The following is a 12,635-nucleotide window of genomic DNA, read 5'->3' as shown; positions in this document are numbered from 1 at the left end:
TCATATAGTGAAGGAATTTTCCAAAAAGGTGCAGTGGTTCCAGAGATTACCTTGAATATATAAACACACCTCTGCCCTCTCTCTTTATAATATTAGTTTAAATTTTGCGACGAAAAGCGTAAGCTTTCAGTTTTTCGCACGGCCCAGGAAATTTCTACGGGAAGAGGTCTCATTTAATTCAGCTAATCAGAGAACTTGGCGAACAATTTTAAGTGAAAGTGAAATGTAAAAATTTGCATTTAACTATTCAGAAACTTTCACAGCACTCATCATAATTTTTTTAGCTGTAAATCTTCGATCACGCTCTGTCAATTTTGCCAGTTGACCTTTTCTTACCTTGTTTTCGGTTTGATTCTTTTCTTTAAAGCATTTTATCAAGCACTTTACTATAGAATGGAATAAATTAACTAATTTAAAGACATTTGAAACCGCTACTGTGGAAAAAATTCAAACTTCGAATTATGTTTGTGGTTTTTTACGAATACCAGCCATTTTAAAGTAATAAGCACAATATTAAGGAAAAAATAAACAAAAAATTAAAGCCAAATGACTTTTAAGGGTCAACACAATGCAAAAATAAGAAAAAAAAAAACGACATATGATAAGTTTAATCATGATTTTATTTGAAAATATTGAGTGTACGATTAGTTTTGTGGCGTATTATTTCTCTGTCTCTTCGTTTTTTGACCATTTCAAAAAGAAGATCCGCGTCAATACTTTGAAAGAACCACAGGGTTTCATATAGATCGACGTAGGAATGATGTGAAAAAATATTGGACTTCATATTCGAATTCAGTTTCGCGTTATTTTGGCTTTACTAAAAAATTTTCAATGTTCATTTTTACTAAAAAATGAACACTTTTGGGAGCCACTGAACGTTTCAAACATTTTTATTTTTTTTTTCAAAATATTTATTCAGTATAGTAATAGAACCAACAGCAAACCTCAGTTTAAAATTACAAGTAAATTAAATAACATGGCGTTGGACCGTCGACTCATTTATAAAACTGTATCGTCAATAAAAACCACAGCAAAGAGGAAAAAATACACGAGGCGCCGAAATGAAAGACAAAATAAAGTACAGTAGACCCTCGTTTTACGCGGGTGTTACGTTCCATGGAAATACCGCGTAAATCGAAATCGCGTAAATTGAAATATAATACCCCCAAAGCAGAATACTTGATGATGTTCTGCCACATAAAATCATTTAACCATAATTGTTTTGCAAGTACTTTAAGCATTGTATACAGAAGTAAACAGCGTTACCTTTTCCACAAAACGGGAACCCTAAATAAAAATAGTTTGTTTCATGCAGGAGGTTTTTTTTTTCTCCCCCTCCCCCCCGTTTTGTTTTGTTTTCGGATTTTAAAACTTCATTGTTGCTATGGAACTTGAACGGCTTGAAATTCTCCAAAAATATTTTATATGCTTTCTAAAACGCATAGACAGAGATAGATACAAAAGATACAAAATTTTATAAAAATCGGAAACTAGGTGCCAAAACCACGTTTTTTTGGTTAATTTTACATGGCATGAAGGAGCTATGAAAACAATGTTAATAAATAAATAAATTATTTAACAATAAATAAAATGAGTCGAGTTAGGGTAGCATATACTAGATCGTTTCATAATTCCATGATAGAATCTTCCTTCACTAACAAATCAGAAAGATCATTTCGATTGCCTAGGAATGGCTTTAAGTTTTTAATGCTTTTGGTTGAGCGTCACCGACGTCGGTATCAACGTTGGTTTTGGCCTCCTTTGTCACTCCTAAAAGCTCTTCTTCCACTTAGTACTGAACTGTGTGAGTTTAATAATTTAACTTCTGGCGAAAGAACTGGGACCAATCGCATAGATTGTCTCTAGTGGCCCAAGCTCGATTATTAGCACGCCAAAACGCTAATAATCGAGCGTAATCGATTATTAGCAAATTTATCGTAAAGCGTAATCTGCAATCTTTAGGAGTTTGGATTTTGAAAGAGGGGATAATTTTATCTATTTGCATTGCCGCATCAGCGTAAAACCGAAACTAATCCGCGTAAAATAAAATAAAGGTGTCAAATCTTAAACCGCGTAAAACGAGGGTATCTCTACATAGTATAAAATGAAGTCTCCAAAAAGCGTCTGTGTGTTTGAACTCGCAAAACCCGAGAACTACCCGGCCGATTTTGCTGAAATTTTCAGTTTGTTCCTTTAAGTCCTGAAAAAGTTTGCAGACCGGTTCGAAGACAATTCGATGAATAGTTCTCTTTTTATTTCAATTTAAGCCCAATTTTCAAATAAATTCCCGAATATGGGGGTGAAAAATACTCGCAAAAATAATATTATGTATCGTTGGAAAGGGAAGAATTTTCCGCGTCCTACGCAATTTGTTCCAATGCTCTAACTTAATTGCGGCGGGAGTTTTTTACGTTTTTAGCTCGAATTTTTTTAGACTTAGCTGAAATTTAGGCACTACTTTCTTCATTAAATCCATCAATAAAAAGTGAAGGAATTGTTCCACAGTTTTCTTTTTGACAGCACTGGAAAGAGCTGCTTTTTTTACTCCAGATCTAACTGGACCTAAGGTCGAAAGTTTAACCCTCTATATCCATTAGAAAAAAAGGTTACAAGCGAATCAAATGAAGTTCAAAAAGCTCTTCTCTATTCAAGTTTTTAACCATTTTATTTTGCGTTTCCACGGTAACGCTTTTTTTGAATCCATTGTTTGTATTTCCATCTTTCTCATTTTCAATTCTTAAACTTATTTTATTTTGTGTTTCCATGGTTACGCCTTTTAAATCCATCTTTCTCATTTTATTTCCTTTTCTTAAAAGTATTTTAGTGTCTGTCGTCATTGTTTGGCGAGAAAATTTTGCATGATGGTTTTTTTCCTTCATTTAATCATGTTTATTGAAGATACTTCACTTGACGCAATGGTCTTTTTTTTCAAGGTAAACCGAGCAAAGCCGGGCAAGGCAGCTAGTACTGTACTACAATACAAAGTCACATTGGTAGATAGAAATGTTTGAATTTGAAACTAACTTCTGAATACACATGCATCACCATTTCCGCTCTTTCTAGGCTAACGGATAAAAATCGAGATAGCACAGATGCCTATTTGTTGACCGAAGAAGTGTATTGTGTCGTGATAACTAGTAACATGAGAACAGGACATTAGTCAGTCAATTGTAGCACTCAAAAATGTCGCCGTGTAGACGGCGATGACTACGGTGACACTAGAAACGTCGGACCTTCAGGGTCTTTACTTTCTCTAAGAGCTCGAGGGAAAATTAGGGAAGTCCTGGATCAGTTATATAGCTAAATTGTTGTTGTGTGCTGTTTTTGTTTTTGGACCTTTTGTTGTGCTATGCGAACTTTTTGCCAGAAAAAGAAATTGGTCATTGGTGCTGGAGCACTGATGAGATACAAGTGGCATTGATTTTGATTTTCTTCCTGCCCTTTAGCTGGCTGCATCATGGGCATCAGGCATTAGATAAGTAGAAGACTTGAGTGATTATTCTATTAAGAGCTATTTTGTTTATTCTGCACTCTGAACTGCCTCCCCCCCCCTCCTCCCGACCGAACTTCATTCGTGTGTGTTCAATTTTTATTGTGGCAATTAAGGAAAAAAATGAAAGCATTTGATCTTACTTTGAGTTTGAGAAAAAACACTGAAATGCAGCAGAAAAGGTATGATTATTTTAATGTAATTTTCAAAGCATTAATTTTAAGGTTCTCTTTTTTATATATCATCCATTAAATACTGAAAAATGAAGTTGTAAGTAGGGTGCAAGTAAGCATTTAAATAAGGTAAGTAAGAATTTTAAAAATTTGTTTTCTCATGTTTTTCTTTCCCTGTAATGTATTGTTAACAGTTTCATATTTTCCCTCTTTTTTTTTAATCTTCAACGATTCTAAATCATCCAATATTATAACTATCTCAAAATTGCGTTTATGATCAAATACTTCCTTTGACTGAAATTCTTGTTTGAGAATACTTTGTTAGAATTACACGTGATAAAGCTTAATGCTACTAAAAAAGTCAACAGCATTTCGTCGCCTCCGAGCAACAGTAAGACATCTAATCCCAAGAATAACACTAAGATATCTTACTGTTCAGTAAGTTACCCCCTTAGGGCCAGATTTAAGGGAGGTCAGGCGTGGCTACTGCCCCTGAGGCCTCCACAACAAAGGGGCATTCACAATAAAATTTTTATAAAATAACTTTCACGGGTCGAAAATATCGGATATATACATATATATCAAAATATTTGGATATATATCAAAGTATTGGATATTTTCGAAAATATGATGAACTTTTCGGACTCTGATTAGGGGCCTCCATTCCTTCGTTGCCCCGAGGCTTCCACACTTCCAAATCCGGCCCTGTAACGCCCTATAGTCAGGCCTAAGGCAGAAATACACCGCCAGCTTAGTCATTCCAGTCGAGGACTGCAGTTTCGTGCTTATTAGCATTCATCAGCCCGGCATAGGAAGTGACTGAGCTAGAGGTGGAAAATCTCTTAAGGAAGCCAGAGTGCCAAACAAACTGGTAGCTAATGTAGAATTAGCACTGATATAGCATGCCTTGCCTTCAATCTTCGAGTTGAACCGAACTATTGCTTCGGTCACTCGTCTGGTCAGTGCTAATTCTTACATTAGCTACCAGTTTGTTTGGCACTCTTGGCTTCTTTAAGAGGTTTTCCACCTCCAGCTCAGTCGCTTCCTATGTTGGGCTGATGAGTGCTAATGAGCACAAAACTGCAGTTCTCGGCTGGAATGACTGAGCTGGCGGTGTATTTTATCTTACTGTTGCTCTGAGGCGATGATTTATGAAGTTGGCATTGCTATTTGTGGGGAAAACACTGAAGTCGTGTCAAAGCTGTAACTACTTTTATTATGGCGAAGGTTTTTCAGCGAAACCACTCTAATGTGGGCACTAACGGGACAAATTTTTTTGTGTGCAGGCAGTGGTGAATCCAGGGGGGCGGCTATGAGGCTGCAGCCACTCCCAGACTAGAATTATTTTTTTTTCTATTAGAATTTTTTTTATTGTGTATGTATCTTAACGTAAAATAATAAAATATATAATTTCCCATATCTATCCTATCTTTATCATTTTATTCGTTTTCCCTCAGGCTTAGACACGAATTTGCTATAATGATGGAGATACTTGTGTTCCGAAATTTCCTTTCGAATTTCGGAAATTTTTCCCTGCCTTTTCAAAAAATTTATTTATTTACCCTATACGAAGAAAGACAGAAAAAAATTTCAGATCTCTTTAATTAATGCGCTTTGTGTCAATTCTCAGAATTTTATCTCCTTTTCCCCTTTTTTAAACTATTAGTCCACGATTTTTCTGGTTTTCTTACTTACATTTAGTGTACTTGCATTTGCGATGGGCAATATTTTTTATAATCAACAAGAATTGTTATTTTTGCCTGCAAACTGTTTAGAAATACTGTCTAAAAATTTTATTTTGTTTAAACCTAATTTTATTTTATTTATTTTAATTTTTACTGACATTTAAATTTTAAAATTTTATCACTAAATAACAAATTTTAGATAATTTCAACTGTGACTCAGAAAATTTCATTAGCCTTTGACACCTCCTGAAAAAATATTTTTTTTTTCAAACGACTTCGTTTACATCAATGAACTTTTTGTAATGTCAAGGAGACATACATTTTTAATGATCTCAGCCGCTCCCACAACTAAATCCTGAATTCGCCACTGTCTGCAGGACAGGGGTTTAATAACGTTATTTGCCTTGGAATCGAGGAATTAAAAATTGTCCGCAAAAGAGGGGTGTCCGTCAGGAGGGCTTTTACTGTAGTAGGCACATATGTCATTAAATTTAGATAATTATTTAAATATGATTTAATTAGTACATTTATTCTATTGAACACTAGTGTGTGGGCACAATTTGATATTCGACATATCCACCTTTTCCACAGTAATATGTGCAAAATATGATACTTGCTGATTCGTTAGAGGTGGTAAAGGTTCTTCATCATCTTTCTCGGAATCTGTAAACGCAGAATTTCCTCGAACAGCTTGTACAATTGTTTAATAGAGAACAATTATTCACATATTTATTTTCCTCAATATTCAAGTACTCTCTCATTTCTGCTCAGTCCACATCACAAAGATATAAAAATTATCTTTAATCACTTTATAGCTTTATTATTATTACCGTTTTTTAAACCATATCTCTTAAAGTTCTCTACTGTTGTTTTATTTCTTTTCTCTTGACTTCGGTTTGCACTGCTTTCAAACGCCCTTTTGTCCTAAAAACCTATTTATTTAAGTCATGCAGAAAATAAAGGCTACGTTAAAGTTTTTTTTTTTTTTTTGTCAAAATTTTAAGTCTCTCAAATATTAGCCAGCAATGAAATTTTAGGTCATTAGGCGGGGCAAAAAGTAGCCCAATTAGCTATTTTTCATGTAACACTGTGTGCATTAAGAAGCACTGCTATAAACAAATTATCCTCTCATACAGGCTAATAAGTTTGTAATGTGTAAAAGGGAAAAAAGTTTTCCCCCCTTATATTGGCCGCATTTTTATGCATAAAATCAAAATGAAACTTTTGTAAAATCTTCAGCTTATAAGGAGTACATTCAATACATAAAGAAAACTTTTTTTGAAAACATATGAATTGTTTTGGGACCAAATGAAAACATTGACATAAAAGAACATTTTAGCTACAAGGTTTCAAGTTATCGAGTGTCGACTGTACTTCAAATTGTGTCTTTAAACACATCAATGAAATATTTCAGATAGATTTAAGAACTGCAGATTAAAGAGGGTTGACCATAAAATTTCTTAACATACCTTCAAAGTGCATTCAAGAACTCATCCAGGTTAAGAAGTATTGAAAATAAATTGCCTGCATAGAGAAATAAACTTATTTAATAGAAGTATGACAATTTATAGACATACCATTCTCTCAGCATACTGTCCTTATGGAAACCAGATACCTTCTGGAAACCATAAAATTCAAAAGACCTTTAATGCTGTGCTCGAGCTATTTTGATAGATATAAGATAAGCTATTTTGGGATACATTTTTATGAAAAAAAAGCAGGACACAAATTGAACTAACCAAACAAAATCTCTACAGTAGGAGTCTCCAATGAACAGTGGGCAAAAAGAGGCATGCGAGAATAATACAAAATCTGGTCCGCGACAGTGGGCCAGCTTTTATCTCAATAAAACAACCAAGTCATTATTACTAGGTAGGATAACGGCGCTGGTAACAGACATGCTTAAGACATTGCTCTCAGGTTAACTCAATTTTCTGAGTCTTTCAATGTATTTAGAATTTTTAAACTATATTTCTCTCATGCAGCTAAATCTCATCTAATGATTCTCTGCTTCAGGATCCTCTGAGTTGGTTAATTCTATTTTTATTTGCTTAATTTCGAAAGAAGGTCGAACCCCCAGTAACAGACACCAAAAAATGTGACAAGAACTAGTAACTGATAGGAAGAGGAAAGGATGAGTAATGGACAAAATCCCCTATTCTCATCAAAATGTGCAAAAGTTCTTTATTTATAGAACTAAAGTCAAATGACCATGAAACAAAAGCTGACCTCATGGTGTCTGTTTATAACCTTCTACCAGTACCTTGTAAATACCAACTGGCTCATAAAATTCACTCTGATAACACTAGATGGTTACAATGTATTCATGGAATAAAGCATCATCAGTTTTACCCACCTAAAATTCTTATTATTTAAATCCAAACTTACAACTCTCTGTTACTGGACCCTTGTCTGTTGCTGGCACCGTTACCCTATGTGTTATTACACTGAGAATTTGCTATGTACTTACATTTTGCAAGTTTCTGGTTTTTATATACAGTAACCCGTCGTTACATTGCGCCTTGTCACTTTTCCTTTGTCTCCTAATTTTTTTTTCCAAAGATGGTTGCATATTTGACATCAAAGAAAAAAAAGAGTTGTAATTCTCAGAAAGGCATTTTCTTTTATTTGATGAACTAATCTGGTTTGCTTTCCATCATCTAAATTTACAACAGTTAAAGCAACAACATTTGTTTTGCATTAGAAGACAAAATAACGGATATTTATTTTTTTTCCTTTTAAAAGAACATTTGTTAAGCTTTTTTTTTTCTTTTTATTAAGAAAATCTCTGGAACATAAAGACAAACTAATCTTTTGTAGATGCACATAACATTAATTTGTATCTGAATTGAATCAGTAACATTGATGACCGTGGATATATCACATTTTTTGTTTTCCCCGACAATTCATATGAATCACCGGGGAGGATGAATTTTTTACACGTGCGAAACAGGCGACTCAGTATGTCTATGGACTGATTTCTGGATATGTTTTTAATGTTATGTTGACAAATGGAATGTTTTTTATCAGGTTGAACAATGGATTGGGTTGTGTTTACGTGGATTTCAAGGTAAGACAATTTTGTTATAGGCAGGTACTGTCCCGTTAATTATCGGAACTTGTTTTCCTAATTAGTCGAGGCGAAACTCCCTGCTTTTAGTTTTAGGTTTGAGCTATTGTTTATAGTTTAGCAAGTGGTGCATTTGCCCAATGTTACTCTATATTGCATGTACTGGAGCTTAAACATTCTCTTCTAGTTCATAGTTAAATTTTTGGTCTTTTGACCATAATTAATGAATCCTCCACGGCTGATGAGCTCTGGATTCACACTTTATCTATTTCTACGTAATAGCTGTTTGCATTTTTCCTTTTTATCATCATTTGTTATTTATAATTTGTTTAATATTTGAAATTGTTTGCTTAATTTTATATTTACTTGGCTTTTTAGTTTTGCTGCGTTGCACATCTATGGGCTCTTGGTGTGGTCTTTTCAATATTTTTCACTTTTATTATATATATATATATATATATATATATATATATATATATATATATATATATATATATATTGCAATTTTCCGTGAGAAAAAATCAGATACATAAATTTTATATCTGCTCTGGCCTGCGAAATTTTCTCTTTATATGCATATGCAGTACGGCCCTGGGGTAAAGAAAGGTTTTGCACCACTGAGTTGGAATGTTATGCTCTTCAAAAAAACATTGAAATAAAAAAAAATTATAGTTAAAAATGATACCTGATATCCTGAAGTGAGTGGTCAATCTACAATTATGTACTGAAATCAGGTTAAATTGTTCAATACATACCATTTTTAAGAGGTCCCCATGCATATAAAATGAGTTACAGTGAAACCTGTGTAAGTTGACCACTTGTGGTGCACTACTCTAGTGGTAAACTAATAGAGGTTGAATTAAATGATATAGATATTATTCTGTATCTGAAAATAGCGGTCAACTTTACAGGTTTTACTGTAATGTATTATTAATACATTCTGCTTCCATTTTCCAAATCACCATCATGTGGCAAAGAGAAAGCAAAAAGCAAGCAGAGAAATATCTTCCTTACTTGAATCCTGAAAATGTCTGTCCATTCTTCAGTCTCATAAAATTTCAGTTAAACACAGCAAATGACTCGTACCTAATTGTCCGAACAGTCAAGGATTTACAAGGATAAAAATGAAGGAAAAGAAATTTTCGAAAAATTAGAATGTTCATTTCTTTTTTAAACTAGCACCAATGGCAGTGAACTCTTCTTTGAAAACCGATGGAAAACGCTTCATTAAATTTTCAACATCTCAAGCTCTAACAATGCAATCAATCTGACGCAAGTAGGAACAAATATAATCAATGCTGCTAGCACTAAATGAGTGAACATTTTAAAAAATAGAAATTAGGCCAATTAAGCGAGCTTCATTCTCAATGTTGCTTAGGGAAACTGATGAAACACAGACTGAAGTGACAAAATTAAAGGAATCTATCTATTCAGTATCACAATCATGCTCAACTTCTGAATCTTCTTTTCCTTCTTCTTGTAGTAACGATTTTAGACTCCTCAACTCCTTCAGTTCTTTCTCATCCTTCTTCAAATTCAAAATAACTTTCATTAGCAATAAAAACTCACCATTCAATCAAAATAACAGGGCAATGCACTTAAACTTCATTCTTACCTGAGAAAAAGTGATCTTCATAATTGTCTTCATTCTTCAATCTCATAAAGTTCAGTTAAACACAGCACATGACTCATACTTAATTGTCCAAAAGGTTAAGGCTTCACAAGGATGGAAATGAAGGAAAATGCAAAAGAAATTTTTAAAAAAATAAAAAGGAGAAAGACTCTTTACTTGAATCCTGAAAAGGTCCACTTCTTTTCTAAACTAGCACCAATGCCAGTGGACTCTTCTTTGAAAATCAATGGAAAACGCTTCATTAAACTTTCAACATCTCTAGCTCTAACAGTGCAATCAATCTGATGCAAGTAGGAACAAATATGATCAATGCTAGCACCAAATGGGTGAACATTTAAAAAAGTAGAAATTAGGCCAATTAAGCGAGCTTCATTCTCAATGTTGCTTAGGGAAACTGATGAAACACAGACTGAAGTGACAAAATTAAAGGAATCTCTCTGTTCAGTATCACGATCATCTTCTTTTCCTTCCTCTCGAAATAATGATTTCAGACTCCTCAACTCTTTCAGTTCTGCTTCATCCTTTACACGTTTTTGATTCAGTGACAGAATCTCATGCTGTAATCCTTGAAGAGCTTGTTTCAAAGATTGAACTTGATGATCAGCATTGTCACGTTTTTGATCAATTTCTGAACGTACTACCATTAATTCATTTTGGGAAGCTTCCAGTTGACATTTCAATGAATCACATTCTTCTTTTAGCTTGCTTAGTTCTTCTTGCAATTCTAGTTCATCATTTTTTCCTTTTCCTGGTAGCTGATTAGGAGAATCATCATCGCTGACATCCATTTCGTCTTCAATACGATCATTTAAAACTTCTTCCAAATAGGCATTCTTAATCTCTTCTGTTTGTTTTTTCCACATCTCAATATTTTTTCGTTGAGCTTTTGTAAAGTGATCCCAAACTTTCTGTAAACTTGCAGCAGAGAAAACTTTACCAATTTCATTAAATTGTAATAAAATACCCTGCATTTGCTGTTTTAACATTATTTTCGCTTTGTTCACCTCGTCTTCATACTTACGCTTTTCAATCATTAATCTACGTATACGACTGTTTGTACTTTGGATCATTGAATAAAAGTATTCAGCATTCCTTTTACTACATTCTCCTCTTTCTAACCATGTTATTAAGATACTAACTGCTTCTTGAAATGTATCTTCATCACGTAATTTTTCCCCCAATATTGTAGCTTCATGATCTGAATATTGCACAAATGGTGGTGGGGTTGGAACACGATAAGCTTCCTGTTCCATTTGCTCTTTATGACGAGCTTCTCTTTGTGCTTTTCTTTGTCGACATTCATATTCATATCGGTCATCCCTAGCATTAGCAAAATCGACAAGTACTCTGTTACAATATGCTGCATCATCCTTGTTTTCAATTTTAAGTTTGTAACCAGACAAATAAATAGCATTATCAACATGGCATTCTTCAGTAAACCTTATGTGACAGAAATTTTTCTTACTCATACGAATAACTGATATTTTTCCACAACGCTCAAAAATTTCTCTAATAATTTCTTCAGTAGTTTTTTCCGGTAACCCGCCAACAAAAATTGTTCTGCATCCAAGAGGTCTATCTCGTACGGTTGGGGGTTTGTCCTTGGGCTCAGGCGGATACATAACACTTTTCGTGAGAGTGATTATTTCTTTTGGAGGAAAAATGATACCTGTTTCTGCTCCACCTATGCCATATTGGCAATAATTGCCCATACCCATCATACCATACATACTGCCATCCCCAGACATGCCCATATAAGCATAAGGATTCATACCTGAGCTAGTACTAGGACCCATTTCTATACCAGATGTAACAGGTAAAGCAGTTGCAACTGAATTGAGAGACATATCCATGGGATTCATACCCCAAGGGGCTGGATAATGATTATAGGCAGGCATCATGGAAAGTGCTCTCCTGTTACCATCTAGATATGTGTGATCGGCTTGATTATACCCATAAGCTGGATAAACAAGCGTAGAAGTTGACTGTTGAGAAGTAGGTAATGACTGAGATGTTTCCTGCTGCAAAGGTTGTTGTACCTGATGAGGTTCTCTACTACTAGTTTCAACACTGTCAGCACAGGGATGGTATCCATTTTTTAAATGGTATGGTCGACTTCTATTAAATTCGCGATACCGATCACGATCACATTTCTTACCATTTCTCTGCTCTCGTTGTCCATCATTCCACTGAATACATGGACTGCCAGAAGTTAAGCTTTCTTGAGGTGATGGAGAACCAAAATATGATCCATAGAGACTTTCCTCAGATTCAGAAGTATCAACATTTTCCATGTTAAGGGAAAATGAAAAACGAAAATTCACGTGCAACAAATTTGGCAAAAACGCTTACGGTATTAGGGCGGACTATAATAACAGCAAAATCCTGGCGATTTTGACAAGGAAATTTACGGCAACCTTGACGTTTGGCGACGCAATGGTTTGGCGCGCGAACGAACGGTAGATACACGAGGGCTGCGTTCGGAAACGATCCACCGGTTACACCGCGTGGTTAGTCCGGTGTGGTTATGACGTATTTGGAATTCCTCTAGGAATTCCTAGAGTCCCTATATGAAAACGTAGTT

The 12,635-nt window shown here is 34.6% G+C and overlaps 1 protein-coding gene across 1 annotated transcript; it reads right to left on the bottom strand.

Annotated features, from left to right (window-relative positions):
- Window positions 1-10,203: 10,203 nt before the first annotated feature.
- Window positions 10,204-12,345, bottom strand: LOC129232119 (ecto-NOX disulfide-thiol exchanger 2-like). The gene has a single exon (XM_054866358.1). The coding sequence runs from the start codon at window positions 12,343-12,345 to the stop codon at window positions 10,204-10,206; it is 2,142 nt and encodes a 713-aa protein (XP_054722333.1).
- Between the last annotated feature and the right edge of the window lie 290 nt (window positions 12,346-12,635).

This window comes from Uloborus diversus, unplaced genomic scaffold (genome assembly GCF_026930045.1).
Source record: "Uloborus diversus isolate 005 unplaced genomic scaffold, Udiv.v.3.1 scaffold_1099, whole genome shotgun sequence".
Taxonomy (NCBI): Eukaryota; Metazoa; Arthropoda; class Arachnida; order Araneae; family Uloboridae; genus Uloborus; species Uloborus diversus.
Note: the sequence above shows the minus strand (reverse complement) of the source record. Positions and strands in the feature narration are given on the sequence as shown.